Below are 21,864 nucleotides of genomic sequence, written 5' to 3'. Positions count from 1 at the left end.
GGGCCTGTGAGAACTTTAAACTTCACTTAGGGGCAAAATTGTCAAAGGGGCCAATTCCAGATTGTTAAGAACTTAGTTCTATGCCTTTGTAATAAATACTTGGCTCATGCACTTTGTAATTAGTGACACATGGTCCTTGGCTAGCTAGGTATTACTATGCCCACCCTGCAATACCCAAAACTCACTGCACTGTGGTGTTTGGAGCAGGCAAAGAGGATGAGGGTGAACATGCAGATTCCTGCGAAGGAGATCAGCTGCTCTGGCCTTTGGGCTGTGTCTAGAGCCAGCCACAGGATAAGGCCAACCAAGGAGACTCCCGCGAACACACTAGAGAGGGAATTTCAAGACCATGTCATCAAATCAGTGAGTGAATAAGAAATCATTAACTTTACCTCTAAAAAATAGAAATTCACCACAAGGATAAATGAAACAACCCAATAGATTAGACACAGAGACATATCTTTAGAATCATTCATTTGGTGGTTTCCCAGTTAACACCTCTCCCCTCCCCTCAACTCTTTTACTCACAGAATGAAGCTGAAAGAGTCCAATCTGAGGACATACATCTCATGACCTCCTTTTCTTCAAGTTATCATATCAGTAAGATGTGATATAAAGACTTATTCTTTAAGAATGTTCTAATGCATAACCAAAATATTTAAAAAAGAAGGAGGAAAAGTCCTCCCATGGATCTCCACCCACTTTCCAACCACTCCAAGGGCAAGAGTAAAGGCTAAGCCACAAATCAACTACTTAATGCCCTGTGGTCCCTTGATGTACCAAACAAACATGCTTGATCAATACATAAACTAGTCTCCTCATGTCTGAGTGTTGGAGTCATTTCAGTTCAAAGGAAAAGAATTAGAAGGTGAATCACATATGAAAGAAAAGAAAACAAAAAGAGTACATTGTCCGTTGAGATGCCATAGGAACAACGATGACGACGACAGAAGGGATTACAGGTCAGGGTTGAATTTTGGAGCTGTTCTCACTGTGAACTCAAAGTGAATTAAATCTGTCTTCCATGGATAACTAATAAGAACGTGCTGTATAAAAAATTTAAAAATAAAATAAAAAAAATAAAGTAACATAATAAATAAATAAATCTGGCTTCCCGAATCCATCCTGTTAATGAAGAAAGTCCTTTCGCTCTATCCCTCCAGTGTCAAATAAATCAATGATCCAAAATTTAGGCTGTAGTCTGGTGTGTTTCTCCAAATGATCACTGTTGCAAACATCCTGAACAGCTATTTTCTGTGCATCCATTGGACAAAAGGCATAAAAGTGGAACATATAGAGCGTCTGAAAGTTATCCTCTCACCCCAGGCGTGTGATCAAAGGACACGTGCATGCCACAGTTAGTTAGATGAGGTGCGGCTGCTGTAGCATCCAGCTCAGTATACACTGAACAGTGAGTTTGCTCCTTAAACTCTAGGGAATTATAAGACACCAGTTGGTGCAGGAAGTCTGGAGGACTAGAGGGAAAAAAAGCACAAAAAGTATCCGGGAACTAAGGGAGAAACACATGACCACCAAATCAATTTGATATAAGCCTCTTTGCCTTGATTTCTTCATTGAAGAGGAGTATGGTTTTTCTCATTTCTGATACCAGCCCTGACAATAAACAGACTGAAACCCTTCTCTGAAATGGAACCCCTCCTGCCCCCTAGCAATATTGAGACATGAGGCTATAAGAAACTGGACTAAGTTCAGTGTTCAGAGGCCCGTTCCTATTTGCTCTCTGAGCCTTGGTTTTTTTTGTCTTTTTTTAAACATCTTTATTGGAGTATAATTTCTTTACAATGGTGTGTTAGTTTCTGCTTTATAACAAAGTGAATCAGCTATACATATACATATCTCTTCCCTCTTGCGTCTCCCTCCCTCCCACCCTCCCTATCCCACCCCTCTAGGTGGTCACAGAGCACCGAGCTGATCTTCCTGTGCTATGCAGCTGCTTCCCACTAGCTATCTATTTTATATTTGGTAGTGTATATATGTCCATGCCACTCTCTCACTTTGTCCCAGCTTACCCTTCCCCCTCCCCGTGTCCTCAAGTCCATTCTCTAGTAAGTCTGCATCTTTATTCCCATCTTGCCCCTAGGTTTTTTGTTTGTTTTTGTTTTTTTTAGATTCCAACTCTATTTACAATAGCCAGGACATGGAAGCAACCTAAGTGTCCATCAACAGATGAATGGATAAAGAAGATGTGGCACATATATACAATGGAATATTACCCAGCCATAAAAGGAAATGAAATTGAGTTATTTGTAGTGAGGTAGATGGACCTAGAGTCTGTCATACACAGTGAAGTAAGTCAGAAAGAGAAAAACAAATACCGTATGAGCCTTGGTTTTGTAAAGTATAGGGGAGGGTCTGAGAGACAGCCCAGGAACCGTCAAAGGAGGAAAAGGGTAATGGATTGGGGTTTAAGACAAGTTGTGGGATGAGGGATATTGAGATTCTTATCTTACCGTTTCATCCAAAGCTTCAGGCAGGAGTTTTCAAGGGGCTTCAGACATCTCGTTAATTTTTCACCAAGGAACCTCTTCAGAAAGCGGTGAACCAGGACTAAAAGCACCAAACAGGTGAGGACGAACAAGGCCAGTGCCCTATGGAAATTCAAGATGCAAGCTGCCAGGAAGTAGGCGGCATAAGCTAAAAAGAGAAAGTACAGAGTAAGGACCAGCAAGGCAGAGCCCCTTAGGACCAAATGAAGATTTAGTCATGAATGTCTGGGACTTAAGGCAGGTAAAACCCTCCAGTGACCTTACCACCCATCCCTGTCAGACTGAGATGCAATTCTCAAGGCCAGGATAGATGGCTAACTGTTTTCTTGGGGTATCCCAAGGAGGAACCAACTTAGTTTGAATGCTGCATATTTTCACTTGACCCTGATAAAATCTCATTCCCTTGATATTCTCTTTCTATCCCTGGAAGTGGATTTGATCAGCACCCACCTTTATACTCTTAAAAAGTCATCTTTTCTCAAAACTTTACAACCCCAGTCATTTTAATCTTTTCTCTTCAGCAGAGCCATTCTTCTAGTAAACAAGGCTAGTACTAGGGGGTACAGCCATATGGTTCTCATTCCATGGCCCCCTGACTCACCCCAAAATATAATTTTTGTTCTCACTGCCCCAGCTGCCTCTAATATCCACATCAAAGTCCCATACGTCACTGACGGTATATTTTAAATAAAGGTTTGCTATCTATTTTTTTTTTTTTTTTGGTCATGCCCCATGCCTTGCAGGATCTTAGTTCCCCAATCAGGGAATCGAATCCGGGCCCCAACACTGAAAGCACTGAGTCCTAACCACTGGACCGCCAGGGAATTCCCAAGAGGTTTGCTATCTTTTAAAAATATTTTATATCATTGATCTTGCCAGTAAACCAGCAAATAAGTAACATACTACAGGCTTCTTTCACAGACTTCAAGAACCATGCCCCTCATCTAATCAAGATACTAAAAAAGAGACAAGCCCAGATTCTCTGACATATTTAAGTCTATCAAATAGTACATTTTGAAAAATAGCTTATTCTCAGAAGTGAAGCTTATTTACTTATTCCTAGAAGTGCAATTCTATAAATTACAGCTCACCGACAAGTAATTACGATCTATACATCATATAGCCCTTTAGATCAACTTGTGAATAAATTTGCTTTCCATCTAGTAATAGTCTTGACACAAGGTCACATTTCTAAAACAACTGTGTCTCTCACTTCCGTGTATCCTCAATACCTTACCCAAACACAGCAGGCTCAGCAGGACCTTCTTGAACAAGGCAGCATGTGTCTTACAGAAACTTCTTGCCCTGGTGAAAGGCTGTAGGTTCCTCCTGATGAGAATCCAAAAGTTAAGAACCAAAAATTATTCCCTCCCATTTATATCAATTCCCCGAACTTAGATTGCCTGGCCTGAGGAAGAGTTTTCTCTTAATGAAATTCATCCTGGGGAAGTTAGGTAGTGTAGCGATGCCAAAAAGGCCAGGTCAACCTTGTCAATGGGCAGCAGGTCAGAACACTCCTACCCAACCTGGACTAGCAATATCCTCAGTAATTTCCTACCATAGAAGGGAACACTGGTCACATCAGGGAGAGACTACTGGGACCTACTCCTTCCTGTTCCCTAGGGACGAGGGATTGCTCAGCTTCCAGATTCAGAAAAGGGCCTATTCTTCTGAGAGAAAATAAAAATCACATAAACCCATAACCCTGAACAGTCAATCAGATATGAATTGACAGACTGGACGGAAAACACTACCACCCTCAAGAATCCCTGGGTGAGAGGGCCTGAAAGAAGGTGCCCAGCAAGTAGAACTTTTCAAGTTTAATTTATCAAACATTTATATAGTGCTTTCTATGTGCTGAACTCTTTCTAAGAAGTTTAAAAGTACTAACGCATTGACTCCTAATAAGAACTCTTGAGGTGGCTACTATTATCATTCCCATTTTACAGATGTGGAAACTGGAAAACAGAGAAGTACCTTTCCCAAGGTCATGGAAGTTGTAAGGAGCATAGACAGAATGTAAACTCAGGCAGTCTGGCTTCAGAATCTGAGCTCTTAACCATCTTCCTTTGCTGCATCTTACCCAGGTCCCAGGCTCGCCTGTCTCTGCCACTTTTAAATGTCCTCAGCACACTGAAGTCATATGAACAAAAAGCTCTAATTTCCAAACTCTTAGAAGCTCCAAAGAAGGTGAGCCCAGCAAGAAGCCCATCATGCTGAGGCAGGACAGCTTAGCCAGGGCTGGGAGCAACCACTAGCTCCAAATGCCCTGGAGACTTAGCTCACAGATTTCCATGGCTCTTTCTCCATTGCTACCTCTCCCATCTAGCACACTCCCTCCTCTTCTTTATACAAAGCCTTCCTTTTCACTCCTCTCTCCTTCTCCTTATTTCTTCTTTCTTCAAGGACTCCAACCCTTTGTGTTAGTTGAGTAGAGTGTATATTATCAGATATAGGTGATAGGAGAAAACATTCTTTATCACCACCTGACTTATCAGTTCAAGAGAACGCTTTAGGATCTCAAGAACTCTGCTACCTTTCCATGCTTAATAGAGAAAGTAGTGAGTAAAAACCATTGCTGAGAGGTGTCAATGTACCTGAAGGATGTCAATATCTTTGGAATATCATTTGCAAAGTATATCAAGGAACTAATGTAATTTCAATCCTAGACTTCCCATGTGTGCCAGATATCTTTGGTTTGCCCCTCCAGATCCACTCTCTATCTTGCTCTGTGCCCTGGGATTCTAACCCATGTGGACTGCCTCAGTGGGATTACATAACCGTCTGGATTATCTAGTTGGGGTCTACCAAGAGGATCCAAAAGGAGATCAGAGTGGATGAAAAGACTGAGGTCAGCATATTGAAGTCTTCTTTATCTAACTCTCCTTCTGGGTTCTCTTATATCTTGTCCCTTGCCTAGGAATAGTAACTGTTCATTGCTTCTAGCCTCAGGTTCTTGTACTATTGTTTCTTGTGATTCCACTACATCTTGCACACACCCCTGTAATGGTCTCTCCGTAAATAAACCCCCTCTGTAAATAAACCCTTCTCTAATTATCCTAATTTAAGTATTCCGTCTGTTCCTGTTAGGACCCAAACTGATCTATTAGGTGAAGCTGATTTTAAATCATACCTAACCATATGCCAGTTCAGCAAAGCCATTGCAAAATGAGAGGGGACACTCACTAGTCCAGGATAAATATAAACCACACACCTAGAAAAGATTTCTGCCATTACCTCATGACCACATTCAACCGTTCCCTGGGAACTAAAGATCAGTGGGTACTACCAGAAGTCAGTGAAGAGCACTCATTTCTGCAAAACCCATGAACAACCTGATCCTAGCATATCAATTTACAACTGGACCTCTACTTTAAAAAATTAAAATTAAAAAAAAATCATACAGGACATTCCAAGGAAAAGAGAATATATGTTCTCAGACCCTTTTAAACCGACTGAGAAGCGGTGCATAGAGGTTTGTGCATGGGTGTTCATGGTCCTGGCATCCTGCTTGGCCTAAGATCTTGCTAATACAACCAAGCTCTTTACCTAATGGCTCAGTTTGAGAGTTAGTAACTGTGTTATACTCAGAAGCTTAATTGAGAAAAAAAATCTGTCTGGTAGATGGAGACACTTGATATCTTGTCCATAACTTGCTGTGATGTCTGTACCCCCTCATAAATTCTCCAGGTATGTATGTGGAAGGCTTTCCAGATATGGACTAATAATAACGCTCTCACTTACATGCTTACTGTCTGCAGCCTCAAGTGACAGCATGGGAAAGAGTAGGGTAAGGATGATAGGCTGTGCTAGCTGAACACAGCATTAGTGGTCACTATAGGTCAGGCCTAGCAGCAAGGGTGTTCATGCATTTTCTCAGTGACCCTTTCCACAAGTTGTGGAAACTCCCCCAACTAAGGGAGACAAAGCTATGGAAATTCCCAAGGTCTGGGGTACTATCTTTTAGCAGTTAGAATGGAAGGCATAGATAGCTTTCAAAAAATCCATCTCCTGTGACTGTTGACAGTGGGGCCCTGGCTGAATCCTTGCTTGCCCTGGCTTGAAGTAAGAACTAGAAGAAAGAAAATGAGTCAACCCAGTACCAAATGACGATCTGAGTAAAGGCCAAGACCTCCAGGTAGAAGGGATCAGAATGTTTTCAAGGTGTCCAAAGTTTTCATTTGGTGATAGCATAAGAAGAACTGGTCAGTGGGTATTGTACTGGGTACCACTTTGCCAGATTCAAAGATGTGTATAAAACTGGTTTAAAACTGGATGGGCAAGGGTTGCTGGATAGTGTGGTAGAGGAGCTCAAGAACAGTTACAAAAAGTGTCCAAGGGAGAATGGTGATTGAGAAGCAAAAAGCTTATTAATAAATCAAAGTGGAGAGGCAAAAAGGAGTTGGAACACCAGGGAAGGCAAGAGAAAAGTCTATCAGATGGAAGCCAGCAAACCTACATTGGAGTCAGAGGCTCTGTGCACTGGGGGATGACCAGTTCTGAGAACCATCAGCCCAGGTAGAGTGAGAAGGGAACACAGCCGGGTGCTTAACTGCTGAGTTGTGATGGATGTGTTGCCTTGGAAAAGGACCCTCTCTCCACACAGGACCCAAATCTCTGCTTGATGTGCAATAAAAAGTCAGATCTTCTTCACACTAAAAGTAGAGATTCAAAGATCCACAGAAACAAGAGGGACTTAGTTAGTGGGTTTTCCAACCGGCCCTTCTACCTAGCCTCAACTTCTTCCTTCCAGAACTCTTATCCCGGGCTTCCCTGGTAACGCAGTGGTTGAGAGTCCGCCTGCCAATAAAGGGGACACGGGTTCGAACCCTGGTCCAGGAAGATCCCACATGCCGCGGAGCAACTAAGACGGTGTGCCACTACTACTGAAGCCCGCGTGCCTAGATCCCATGCTCCGCAGCAAGAGAAGCCACCACAATGAGAAGCCCGCGCACCACAACAAAGAGTAGCCCCCGCTCACCATAACTAGAGAAAGCCTGTGTGCAGCAACGAAGACCCAATGCAGCCAAAAATAAGTAAATTTAAAAATAATAATAATAATTTTTTTAAAAAAAGGAGGAGGGCTTCCCTGGTGGCGCAGTGGTTGAGAGTCCGCCTGCCAATGCAGGGGACACGGGTTCGTGCCCCAGTCCAGGAAGATCCCACATGCCGTGGAGCTGCTGGTCCCGTGAGCCATGGCCTCTGAGCCTGCGCGTCCGGAGCCTGTGCTCCGCAACGGGAGAGGCCACAGCAGTGAGAGGCCAGTGTACCACAAAAAAAAAAAAAAAAGGAGGAGAGGTCAACAACATTCAGTGATGTGTAAGATCAGGTAGCATAGCAAATGAGAAGATGGCTGTGAACAGGTGACTGGTTCTCTTTGAAAGAGCCATTTACAGGAGAGTGACTGGATGAAAATGGAATTGCAGGGGATTGAGTGAGTGTGAGTATATATGGACTACTTTTTCAAAAACTTGCCTCTAAAGGAAAGAAAAACCAGATACTATTTAGTAAGCACTTTTTACCAGGTACTGCAAGACCTCCTCAATCATCCTCCCCTAAAACCACAAGGTTAATATTATATTCACAGGCAAGGAAAGTGAGCCTGCTGGCAAAGTTAGGATTTAAACCCCAGATCTTTCCATTACTCCATGTGGCTTCTAATTAGACATGAAAGACTGGAATTCCAGAGGGAACATTCCAGAATTCCAAAGTTATAATTGTGAAGAGAGCAGAGGAGAAGGAGCAGGTAACCGTGCCTGTGAATGTCAAAGAAGCTTTCACAAAGAAGAGGACAGATGAACTGATCCTAAAGGTAAAGGGAAAGGCGCTTGCCAAGGGGATGTGTTTCAGGGAGTTAGAAGAGAGGGCTGGGCTACCTCTAGAGGAGGAAAAGCATACTTGAGTGAGCCAAGCATTTTGAAAGAACAGTATGGGGGGCTTCCCTGGTGGCGCAGTGGTTGAGAGTCCGCCTGCCGATGCAGGGGACACGGGTTCGTGCCCCGGTCTGGGAGGATCCCACATGCCGCGGAGCGGCTGGGCCCGTGAGCCATGGCCACTGAGCCTGCGCGTCCGGAGCCTGTCCTCCGCAGCGGGAGAGGCCACAACAGTGAGAGGCCCGCGTAACACATAAAAAAAAAAAAAAAAAAAAAAAAAAAAAAAAAAAAAAAAAAAAGAACAGTATGGGGCTTCCTTGGTGGTGCAGTGGTTGAGAGTCTGCCTGCTAATGCAGGGGACACGGGTTCGAGCCCTGGTCTGGGAGGATCCCACATGCCGCGGAGCAACTGGGCCCGTGAGCCACAACTGCTGAGCCTGCGCGTCTGGAGCCTGTGCTCTGCAACAAGCGAGGCCACGATAATGAGAGGCCCGCGCACCGCGATGAAGAGTGGCCCCCGCTTGCCGCAACTAGAGAAAGCCCTCGCACAGAAACGAAGACCCAACACAGCAAAAATAAATTAATTAATTAATAAGCTCCTACCCCCAACATCTTCTTTAAAAAACAAAAAAAGAAACAACAGTATGATTTACTGTCACTGAGAAGCAGGGAGCATGTGGATGGATGGTGGGAAGAAAGCATGCAAAGAAGACAGAAGTCAGGTCATTTAGACTATATATCATGCTTAGGAATTTCAGTTTTATCTTGTAGAAAGCAGAGACCCATTGAAGAATTTAAGCAAGATAATAACATAAGTATATATGTATTTTTTAGAAAGATCACTCTGGAGGCGGGTGGTGAGGGATGGGCTAGGGGCCAGTATGGAAGTAACTGAAGGTGCAGGGGAGGACTGATAGGAGGTGAATGGCATAGGTGTTTGTTTGTTTGTTTGTTTGTTAATTTTTCAATTTAATCACAGTATGACACTAATTCCTTTATATCAGTTATCTAGTCAGAGTTCAGAGTTCCCTGATTTTCTCATAAGTGTCCTTTGTTAGTTTTGTTCTTACAGTTTGGGTTTTGAATCTGGATCTTTTTAAGGTCCATATGTTGCAGTTGGACGAAGCTTCTTTCAAGTGTCTTTCCATCTGAATGTCCTGCCATCTTTTTTTTGTTGAGGAAAGTAGGTTGTTTGTTCTGTAGGTTTCCCCCAGGCTGCATTTTGATGATTGCATCCCTGCAGTACAATTGAACCAGTTACTCCTTCCCCCTGTATTTCCTATAAATTGTAGGCAGAGTTAGAGACCTGATCAGATTCCATTTTCAGCAGGGGAGGCGGGTGTGCAGGACTGTGTCAGAGACGTTGCGTGCTTTTATCAGGAGGCACAGGCTGTCTCTATTTTTGAGATGTTAGCATTGACGACTGTTGCCAGGATCTCTTTTTTTTTTTTTTTTTTTTTTTTGCGGCATGCGGGCCTCTCACTCTTGTGGCCTCTCCCGTTGTGGAGCACAGGCTCCGGACGCGCAGGCTCAGAGGCCATGGCTCACGGGCCTAGCTGCTCCGCGGCATGTGGGATCTTCCCAGACCAGGGCATGAACCCGTGTCCCTTGCATCGGCAGGCGGACTCTCAACCACTGCGCCACCAGGGAAGCCCTGCCAGGATCTCTTAATTCATTAGGAAATTCATGCTTTTATTATAAACATTTTATTCAGAATTATATGAACCTTGCTGAATTTTCCTCAATAAATTGTTTTCCGGAATGATCTCCATCAGGCCACTTTAATTCATTAATCAGCTTTTCATTAAGGCATTGAATTATTTTAAATTATTTTCCATTTCCACTTTAGAAGATTTAAAAAATCTCTTCTTTTAAAACTTTGTAACAAAGGCATAGGTGTTTGAGAAAGAGGATCAACATCAACGGGAGGGAAACTGGGATGACAAATGAGGTTCCTTCCCTAAGTGACTCAGTCAGGGTGATAACATAAACCAAAATAGAAAAGACAGGAGGAGGAACAGACCTGAGGAGGAAATGTGAGTTTATCTTTGTGTGCCGAGAGCCCAGCCTGACTAGGGCCTGACTGAGTAGAAAAGTATCAAACCTATGCTGACAGAAACTTGGTTTTAATGTTTAATTTGAAGTGTATATGAAACACCTAGATGAAGGTGTTTGGTAAGTGGTTAGGTATATAGGTCAGAAGCTTAGAACAAAGATTCAGGCTTCAGATGTGGCTTTAGGAATCAAGACATTAAGTGTAGGAGTGAGAACAGAAGACAAATGACAGGCTCTGGAAAACAACACACAAGAAAGAACATCCAGAGAGGTAGAAGAATGAGGAGGGGATAGTGCCATTAAAATCAATAAATGAGTTTCCAGAAAGAAAGGGTCAGAAGTCATGCTGCAGATGCCCAGTGAAAGTGTGTGTACATTGGACTTGGTATGTACGTTTTCATTGCTCACTTGAGTAAAAGATTTTCAGCAGAGCAGTGATGGTGAAAACTAGATTGTACTGGGCTGAAAATTGAATGGGGAGGTGAGAAAAATGGAAATAGCAAGGAAATCCCACGTTTCCAAGAAACTTGGCCATGAAGGAAAAGGATATCACAAGTTTGAGATAAGGTTGATTTTTGAGGAAAGAAACTTGAGTATATTTATAGATTGAGGGAAGGAATAATTGAAGAGGTAGGGGAAAGAGGCCCTGTTGAAGGGGATGGAGAAGGGTGGCATTAAGAAGATGGATAAAGAGGTTGGCTTCAAACTCAGGGAGAGTAGGCCTTCTGATAAGGAGGGGAAAAGATAAGGATTCATGCAGGTGCAGGTATATTTAAGTTGGAACATATGGGAAGATAACTTAATGTTTAAACAAAAATAATAATATTGTAGTATGGGGTTTACAACATATGTGAAACTAAAATATATAAACATAAACAAGAGTAATATAAAGGCTGGAAGAGGACATACAGAAGTATACTATTATAAGTTTCTTATACTATATGCCAAGGGGTATAATATCACTTGAAGGTAGACTTGATAAGTTGAAAATATACACTACAGGGGACTTGCCTGGTGCTCCAGTGGTTAAGACTCCATGTTTCCACTGCATGGGGCACCAGTTCCATCCCTGGTGAGGGAACTAAGATCCCACATACCACATAGGAAAGAAAGAAAGAAGGAAGGAAAGAGAGAGAGAGAGAGAGAGAAAGAAAATATATACTAAAAACTCTAAACCAACCACTAATATAGCAAAACAAAGGGTTATACCTAATAAGCCAATAAAGGAGGTAAAATGGAATCATTTAAAAATATTCAGGGAGTTCCCTGGTGGTTCAGTGGTTAGGACTCCATGCTTTTACTGCCAAGAGCCCGGGTTCAATTCCTGGTTGGGGAACTGAGATCCTGCAAGCTGTGCGGCACAGCCAAAAAAATTTTTTTTTCAATTAATCTGAAAGAAGGCATAAAAAGAGGAAAGGGTATTAAAGAGGAAAGGCATTTTTTAAAAAAAAGGAAGACACCTGTGTTTATGCATCAGAAAAATTAATATTGTTAAAATGTCCATACAACCCAAAGCCATCTATAGATTCAATACAATCCCCAGCAAAACTCCAATGGCATTCTTTGCAGAAATAGAAAAAACAATCCAAAAATTTGTATGGAATCACAAAAGACCTCAAATAGCTGAAGCAATCCTGAAGAAAAAGAACAAATCCAAAGGTATCAAATGTCCTGGTTTCAAACTATACTACAAAGCTATAGTAATAAAAACAGTATGGTACAGGCATAAAAAGACACATAGACCAATGGAATAGAATAGACAGCCCAGACTTAAAGTCCCACACATACAGTCAGGTAATATTTGACAAGGGAGCCAAGAACACCCAGTGGGGAAAAGATAGTCTCTTTAAACAAATGGTGTTGGGAAAACTGGATAAACACATAAAGAACAATGAAACTGGACCCCTATTTTATACCAATCACAAAAATTAACTCAAAATGAATCAAAAACTTAAACATAAGACCTGATACCATAAAACTCCTAGAAGAAAACACAGGGAGGAAGCTCCTTGACATTGGTCTTGGCAATATTCTTATGGCTAGGAAACTGAAAGAAGAAACAACAAAAGCAAAAGTCAACAAGTGAGACTACATCAAACCTAAAAGCGGGAATTTCCTGGTGGCGCAGTGGTTAAGAATCTGCCTGCCAATGCAGGGGACACGGGTTCCAGCCGTGGTCTGGGAAAATCCCATATGCCACAGAGCAACTAAGCCTGTGTGCCACAACTACTGAGCCTGCGCTCTAGAGCCCGCGAGCCACAACTAGTGAGCCCACGTGCCACAACTACTGAAGCCTGTGCACCTAGAGCCTGTGCTCCGCAACAAGAGAAGCCACTGCAATGAGAAGCCCACGTACCCCAACGAAGAGTAGCCCCCGCTCACCACAACTAGAGAAAGCCCGCGCGCAGCAACAGAGACACAGTGCAGCCAAAAATAAAGTAATTAATTAATTATTTATTTTAAAAAACTTAAAAGCTTCTGTACAGCAAAAGAAACAATTAATGAAATAAAAGGCAACCTATGTAATGGTAGAAAATTCTTGCAAACCATATACTGGATAAGGAGTTAATATCCATAATATATAAAGAACTCATAAAACTTAATAACAACAATGACAACAAAAGATACAATTTAAAAATGGACAGAGGGGGCTTCCCTGGTGGCGCAGTGGTTGAGAGTCCGCCTGCTGATGCAGGGGACACGGGTTCGTGCCCCGGTCTGGGAAGATCCCACATGCTGCGGAGCAGCTGGGCCCGTGAGCCATGGCTGCTGAGCCTGCACGTCTGGAGCCTGTGCTCTGCAACGGGAGAGGCCACAACAGTGAGAGGCCCATGTACCACAAAAAAATAATAATAATAAATAAATAAAATTAAATAAAATAAAAATGGACAGAGGAACTGAAAAGACATTTTTTCCAAAGAAGATATCCAAATGGCTAATGAGTACATGAAAAGATGCTCAACATCACTAATCATTAGGGAAATAAAAACCAAAACCACAATGAGATATCAACTCACATCTGTTTGAATAGCTATCATCAAGAGACAAGAGATAACAAGTGTAGGCCAGGATATGGCGAAAAGGAAACACTTATATACTGTTGGTGGGAATATAAATTGGTTCAACCACTATAGAAAACAATATGGTGTTTCCTCAAAAAATTAAAAATAGATCTACCATATGACCCAGTATTTCCACTTCTGGTATATGCCAAAAGGAAAAGAAAACAGGGTATCAAAGAGATATATGCACTCCCATGTTTACTGCAGCATTATTCACAATAGCCAAGATATGGAAACAATCTAAGTGCCCATCAATGGATGAATATGTAAAGAAGATGTGGTATATATATATATGCCATGGAATATTATTCAGCCATGAGAAAAAAGGACATCCTGCTATTTTTGACAACATGGATGGACCTTGAGAATATCATGCTAAATGAGGTAAGTCAGAGAAAGAAAGACAAGTACTGTATGATCTCACTTATATGTGGAATCTATAAAAAAGCCAAACTCAGGAATTCCCTGGTAGTCCAGTGGTTAGGATTCAGCACTTTCACTGCCGGGGCTCTGGTTCAATCCCTGGTTGGGGAACTAAGATCCTGCAAGCCTTGTGGCATGGCCAAAAAAAATAAAATAATAAAATAAATTAAAAATTAAAAAGCCAAACATTAAAAAACAGAAAGTAAATGGTTGTTACCAAGGAATGGGGTGGTGAGGGGATAGGACAGATGGTGTTAAGGGTACAAATTTTCAACAAGTAGTAAATAAGCCCTAGAGAACTGACACACAGTATAGTGAATATAGATAACAGTATTGTATTATAATCATCAAACTTGCTAAGAGACTAGAACTTGATTCCAACTACTAAAAAGAAATGATCATTATGTAACATGATAAAGGTGCTAGCTATTGCTACAGTGGCAATCATATTACAAATAAAAGTATATCAAATTAACATGTTGTACACCTTATCTTTGCACAATGTTATATGTCAAACATATTTCAATTTTTAAAATTACATTTAGTTGCAATCCAGAGATGAGAGGAAGGATCTGGGTAAACAGCTGAGCTAAATTCTCATTGATTGTGAATTGGGCCTTTACTTTTTATTTTGTCTAGTTTTGTTTTGTGGAGCCAAGAATGACAAATGAAATTATAAATGCTTTCCAAATCCTAAATTTTATCATTAAGAAAACTTTCATAAAATCAGTGGCATGGGGTGACTTTAATTGATGAGAGGAATGCAATACTGGGTAACTAGTGAAAAGACAACCTGTAATATTGGGTAACTAGTGAAAAGACAATCTATTCTTAGTTGATGACTGGGAAAATTAACAGTGGAAGAAATAAATTTGATATGTTGAGAAAAGAAAAGAGCAGTGGAGCCAAATAAAAACAAATAAATAGCTGGGACGTCCCTGGCAGTCCAGCGGTTAAGACTCCATGCTTCCACTGCAGGGGGCATGGGTTCAATCCCTGGTCAGGGAACTAAGATCTACATGCCACACGGTGCAGCAAAACAAAACAAAGCAAACACACACACACACACACACACACACATAAATAGCAAGATGGTAGATTTAAATCATTAAATGTAAATGGCCTAAAAATGCCAATTAAAAAGCAGAGACTGGCAGGTTAGCTTTAAAAAGCAAGAGGGAGGGGCTTCCCTGGTGGCACAGTGGTTGAGAGTCCGCCTGCTGATGCAGGGGATGCGGGTTCGTACCCCAGTCCAGTAAGATCCCACATGCCGCAGAGCGCCTAGGTTCATGAGCCATGGCTGCTGAGCCTGCATGTCCGGAGCCTGTGCTCCACAACGGGAGAGGCCACAACAGTGAAAGGCCCACATACCACAAAAAAAAAAAAAAAAAAAAGCAAGAGGGAGACTGCTCTTTTTCTGAGAGAATGGAAAAAAAAAGAGGACAAAGACAAAGAAAATTATAAGTAATGAATGGGGGTCTTAGTAACAAAAATACTTAGTCTTCTTAGAAAGGAATGATATTGGATTATATACAGTGGAGATTGTATAGCTATTATATAGCAGTGGAGATGGGGATGGGTAAGAAAAAATGGGGTTGAGAATTTGAAAAGGATGGAAGTTTTAAAACAACTACTAAAGGTAAATAAGCAGGTGAGTCCACATGTAACAAAGTGAAGTGCCAAACCACTGAAGATGGCTCAGGCAGTCCAGTTTGGTGCCAAAGTTCCACTTAATTGTTTTAAGTTGTAATGACTTTACTGGGCTCCACGTGAAGACTAGGCGTGTCTGAACAGAATTTATAGCTGAAATTCAGCAAGATTTAAAGCAATATTAATTTGGTACATGATCATTATCCTTTTTTTCCTGGTAATTGACTTGAATGAAAAACCATACATGTAAAAGAAAATTTTAATGATCCAACTCTTCATTTCTGGAATCAAGAACCAGAAGAGCTGGTATTTAGAAGATAAGCTAGGAAAAAGTACATGACTCTTTTCCTCTAGGGCATGAGAGCCCTTCTCAGGTCTACTGGCCCTTCCGTCAACCAGACCTAAACTTAGGACAGGATGCTTCCCTGCTAAGCCAGCCCCAAGACCCTAGCATCACTGTGGGGGTGGTGGGGGGTCATAAGGGCATATGGCTGAGGGTCTGTGGGACTGAGGGCAAGAGGGATGCTCTTATGAAGCCTAGTTTCCTTTGCTTTCAGCAGGTATACCCTCTGTTTTACAGAAATTCAGCCTCTCTTGACCTAGATCCTTTAGCACGTCTCTGACCCAATAGCTTCTGAGCCTCCTTTCTAAAATCTTAGGGAAAACTGGCCTTCCCACTTACCAAAGCAAATCCTCCAACTCTTGATCTCAATTCCACCTCCTCGCAACTCCTAAGGGCTTATCCGACAATTATTTATCTCACTATCTCCATCCTCTTCTATTGTCCATTCCTTTTCTTTCTTTGACTCTTCTGGCTCCTTCTTTCAGCCATCAGATGTGCTCAAGTTCACTAGTTCTTTAAAACAAACACCCCTCACCACCACCAAACATTTTTGAATTCTAACAACAACAGAAAGAACCCTCTTTAAAATGTTTATGTTTTGCTAAATTGCTTTATAGAAATGTCTAAATTCAGAAAGAGTAATGAAAAGAAAGAGAAGTTAAAATAGTTTGCACTGAAGGATCAGATTAAGGATATCCTGAGGAACCAAGAACAGAAGAAAGGATAAAGACAGGGGTCTGAGTATGTGTCCTGAGAATGGCTGGCCTTAATCAGTCATCAAATCTTGTCAATTCTACTTCAAAAGTGTATCTATTGAACTCTGAATATTTTTGAATTTTTGAGTATATACTATGGGTAAAGCATTGTACCAGGTGCTATAGGAGATAAAAGGATGAAGTAGACATGGATCCTGCCCTCAATGTATTTACAGTCCAGTTTAGGGGATGCAATATACATATAAATCTGTAACACAGTGTCAAAACTTTTAAGTGTTATTACAGAAGATCAAATAAAAATGTTATGGGAGTTTTGAGGAAGAAGGGGCCTCTTTGGACTGCGGCCAGTGAGGTTGAGGAGGAGGAAGACCATTTGTGATAATATCATGGACATGATTGCTCTTGAGTTGGGCCTTAAAAGATATGTTGTATCTGGGCAGAAAGATGTAAAATGAAAAGACATTTCACGCAGAGGGAATGATGGAAAACATGACACAGAGGCAGGAAATGAAAAGTTATATTTAAGGAACAATTGAGGGTTAATTCTAATGCATAGAGTAGCATTAGAAAGGGAATTGTAAGAGTTAATTTTGGAAAGTCAAGTTAGGTACAAATCATGGCTGGAGAGCAGGAGGAGTGGGGAAGACTTGAATGCCAACCAGTGGGGAATGCCAACCAGTGGGGAATGATAGAGGTTTTTGAACAAGGCAGTTCAGAGTCATGCTTTAGGCAGTTCTGGTAGAATCTATATAAGATAGGTGTGTAGCAAGTGGGAAGGACTGGAAACAAGAATCTGTATGGGTGCTATTTGAATAGTTCAGCAGAAATGAAATGAGTTTCAAAATCCAGATTCTACTATAGGTGGTAAAAGAAGGAAAGCAAACCACCCACAGAAATACAGAAAGAAAAACTAAATGGGGAAAATGTATAGCTTTACTAGGATTCAAAGAAATGCAAGTTATAACTTTAAAGCATGATTTAACATCTGTGTAACAAATTTTTCATCTGAGAAAATATAAAGTTGATGAGATTTGAGGGAACTGGACACAATTATACATCAGAGCAGTTTAAGACACCAACAGCAATCTGACAAAATGTAGGCAGGTGCAGAGACTTCCCTAGTGGTCCAGTGGTTAAGACTCCACCCTTCCACTACAGGGGACACGGGTTCCATCCCTGGTTGGGGAACTAAGATCCAGCATGCTGTGCAATGCAGCCAGAAAAAAATAAAATAGAATAAGAATTCAAGCCCAACATTGTAAATCAACTACACTTCAATTTTTTAAAATGAAATTTTAAAAAAAGTTAAGCCCAGTATTAGAAGAGTCAAGAGCTGATCAACAGCTTCATGGAACCTACTCCCTAACTTGGGCAGGGCACTTTAAGGTGGATCTATACTCTGTCTTTTCTATGCCCAGCACAGTCACTGGGCTAAATATAAACCAATTATCAAACAATCTTCTAAAGGCTCCACAGAAGTTAGAAGGTTTAATAGAGAAAGACACAGCCCTGTGTTTAAATAGGCTTTAATCTATAGGTAGCTTGACCACTGTCTCAACAACCACTGGGCACACTAGGACACATCACTGGAAGCTGAGCCACAGCATGGCAGGTGCAAAGCAGGAGGCCCTGACGCTACCGGAAGAGGCAGAGGCTGACTAATATGCCATAACTATGACACCAAGCTTCTGGTTTTTAACAAGACAGGTCATAAATCTCAGGACACCTCCTAATTATTTCGCTACATTTTACTGTTACCTAAGCTCTTAAGGTTCTCTCTTCTGTGTGTATGGTAGAAATCTTATGTAATGATATGCCATTGTCCATCTCTTCCCAACTCCTCATTCAATGACATCCCATTGGTAGGTTGAAATAAGCCATGTTGAGAGTATTTATACTACAGGCAAATGCTACAAATCAAAGGTTGATTTATTATTTTGTCTAGATCAAGAAGCGGCAAACTATGGTCTGTGGGCCAGTCCATCCTTGTTTTTATAAATAAAGTTTTAAGAACACAGCCATGCCCGTTTGTTTAGTAACATCTGTGGCTGCTTTCCCACTAAAATGGTACAGTTGAGTAGCTGTGGCAGAGACCCTATGGCCTGAAAAGCCTAAAATATTTACTATCAGGCCCTTTACAGAAAATGTTTGCCAATCCAGGGTCTTACTCACTAAGGCGAGCAAAAATATGAACCAATATTCATGGCAAAACTACTCTTGGAGGGCTTCCCTGGTGGCGCAGTGGTTGAGAGTCCGCCTGCCAACGCAGGGGACATGGGTTCGTGCCCCGGTCCGGGAAGATCCCACATGCCGCGGAGCGGCTGGGCCCGTGAGCCATGGCCGCTGAGCCTGTGCATCTGGAGCCTGTGTTCCACAACGGGAGAGGCCACAACAGTGAGAGGCCCGCGTACCGCAAAAAAAAAACTACTCTTGGAGAGCCATTTCTTAAACATATACCAGCACATCACTGGGTAGAGTTCATATATAGACCTAAGCAGTCTGATTCTAGAATTCACATTAACCACTATATTGCTAAACAGAGTATGAAATATTATGTAAGCATGAAAATTTATAGAAAGCTTACTGTCAATTCATAGAAATGTGATGTATAAAATAAGTGGAAAAACAAAAATACAAAGTGGTAATGTCCACATTGATATATATCAATTTGTATCTAGACGTGAAATTCTGGAGAAGAAAATAGAATTTAAAAAGTTAAGCTTGGGCTTCCCTGGTGGCACAGTTGTTGAGAGTCCGCCTGCCGATGCAGGGGACACGGGTTTGTGCCCCGGTCTGGGAAGATCCCACATGCCACGGAGCGGCTAGGCCCTTGAGCCATGGCCTCTGAGCCTGCGCGTCCAGAGCCTGTGTTCCGCAACGGGAGAGGCCACAACAGTAAGAGGCTCACGTACCCCCCCCCAAAAAAAAAAAAAAAGTTAAGCTTGTTTTCTCTATGAAGTCACTTAGTTAATTCCTAAAAATAAAGAGAAGAAAAGACATATCCAGGACTTCCCTGGTGGCACAGTGGTTAAGAATCTGCCTACCCATGCAGGGGACACAGGTTCGAGCCCTGGTCCGGGAACATCCCACATGCCGCGAAGCGACTAAGCCCGTGTGCCACAACTACTGAAGCCCACATGCCACAACCACTGAGGCCCACGCACCTAGAGCCCATGCTCCACAACAAGAGAAGCCACCACAATGGGAAGCCTGCGCACCACAGTGAAGAGTAGCCCCCACTCGCTGCAACTAGAGAAAGCCCACGTGTAGCAATGAAGACACCACACAGCCAAAATAGAAAAAGAAAAAACACATATCCATATATTCCCTTTAGAAACTATCCAATATCCTCTTCTAAGCTTCTTAACGTATGACTTCTGCACTTTTTTTTTTTTTTTTTTTTTTTGCGGTACGCGGGCCCCTCACTGCTGCGGCCTCTCCGTTGCGGAGCACAGGCTCCGGACGCGCAGGCTCAGCGGCCATGGCTCACGGGCCCAGCCGCTCCGCGCCATGTGGGATCCTCCCGGATCGGGGCACAAACCCGCATCCCCTGCATCGTTAGGCGGACTCTCAACCACTGCGCCACCAGGAAAGCCCTGCACTATTTTATAAATACCCAGACTCTTTTCCACACCGTGGAACACGGCTTCCATCTGACCTATTTTACCCCAACAACTTCTATAGACATTACTTCTGCGATTATGACCATGACCAAATTCAGAGGTTTTTCTCCTTCCTTGTCTCCTGATACACAGAACATTGTGGATTGATTGTACCTTCATTCTTGACACTTTCTTCCCTTTTGACTTTCAAGACTGTACTTTTTACCTTTCTCTATTATCTCTTTTGGTGGGTCCTTCTCCATCTTTTTAAATTTCTGATTTCTCTTTCTCCTCATCCCCAAATCTGAGTACTCCAAAAGAGCTCTTTTTAAAAAATTATATGGGTAAGTTAATATCTAAGCCTCAATTTTCTAATTGAAAAAGGGGACTAAAATTAGTACCCACCTGTTGGCATGAAAATTAAATTAGTTTCATAAAGCATTCTGCACAACAGTAAGTACTCAATAAATGTTAGTTGTTGTTATTCTCACTTCTGTTCTTTTTGTTGCCGGTCCAACCAACACTGATATCGCTGAACTCATTACTTATGGCACAGGTTTATGTAACAATTAATTACATAAAAATGTATATGTGCACTTGGTAACAGCAGGTGGCTGTGAGTCTTATTTCGACAACAAGATCATAAGCTCCTGAGAAGAGGGCAAGTTTGACCTCTTCTGAGTCCACCAACCATACTAGCCAACCCTTAACTGAATCAATGCCAGAACACCTGTACCTCTGTTGAGTTGGGGGTTCCAATCCATCCCCAAGGTTGTGTCCTCGCTCTTCAGTCTTCCTGGTTCCCTCAGGATTTATTCCTTCTTCCTGTAAGCACAGGTAGAGTTGAGGTCAGTCATAAGGCCCTTCCAGGGGTGATAGGGATTGCGAGCAATCAAAGACCCTACATGAGGCCATGCATCAGCCCACAGAGATGTGCAGGAACTAAACTGGTGAGTTACCGTGAGCTCCAGCCCTGGGTTCTCCATGCCAGTCTCCACTGTGGACAGAGCAATGCCCTCTCTTCCATTTGTTTTCTCCATCTCCTGCTCTCCTGAAAAACAAATTCAGAGCCAAGGCTGAAAGATTAGTTGTTCTATAATATGGGGCCGGATAGAACTTTTAGGGCCAGTTACCCACAGGAAAACAAAACTAAAAATATTTAGAGATTTAGTTGATTTCTTTAAGAATTGAGAAAATTGGAAACACAATTCTAAAATAATAAACAATGAAATATAGACTTCTACTTCCTATTGTGAATAACAAAGGAAAGGGAAATAAGATAGGAAAAGAGAAATGAAGGGCAAGGGAACTGAAATGAATCAGTGGCTCACCCAGGGCTCCAGGACCCGGACTAAAAAGGACCCTCTTCAGTCCCCTTAAGGAAGGGTTAGAGGGCAACTACTCCTGTTAGCCTCCAGGTGACCCCACTGAGCTGTGCTGAGTAAGAAGAAAACAAGGAGGCAGAGGGCTGGGAAGACCACAGCCCCCAATATATTACTGAGAAACCAAGATTAACAGACTTTCCAGTTCCTGACTATAATGTAGCATGAGAATTGTTTTTGGAGCATCTAAGAGAGTACCTCATGAGATAAATAAAAGAAACCTACACGTAGAATAATCAGTATGAATGTTAA

At 42.0% G+C, this 21,864-nt stretch overlaps 1 protein-coding gene across 1 annotated transcript in view; it reads right to left on the bottom strand.

Moving 5' to 3' along the window:
• Positions 1–21,270, bottom strand: part of SLC28A2 (solute carrier family 28 member 2) — a 39,355-nt gene extending 18,085 nt beyond the window's left edge. Inside the window, exons 1-5 of the mRNA XM_065871161.1 lie at positions 21,190–21,270; positions 20,967–21,055; positions 3,745–3,836; positions 2,472–2,655; positions 186–327 (exon numbers count right to left, since the gene is read on the bottom strand). Of these exons, the coding sequence (XP_065727233.1) occupies positions 186–327; positions 2,472–2,655; positions 3,745–3,836; positions 20,967–21,055; positions 21,190–21,270 (588 nt within the window). The remainder of the gene's footprint in view (positions 1–185; positions 328–2,471; positions 2,656–3,744; positions 3,837–20,966; positions 21,056–21,189) is intronic.
• Positions 21,271–21,864: the final 594 nt, after the last annotated feature.

The sequence above is a fragment of the Phocoena phocoena genome, chromosome 2, assembly GCF_963924675.1.
Source record: "Phocoena phocoena chromosome 2, mPhoPho1.1, whole genome shotgun sequence".
In the NCBI taxonomy this organism is placed as follows: Eukaryota; Metazoa; Chordata; class Mammalia; order Artiodactyla; family Phocoenidae; genus Phocoena; species Phocoena phocoena.
Note: the sequence above shows the minus strand (reverse complement) of the source record. Positions and strands in the feature narration are given on the sequence as shown.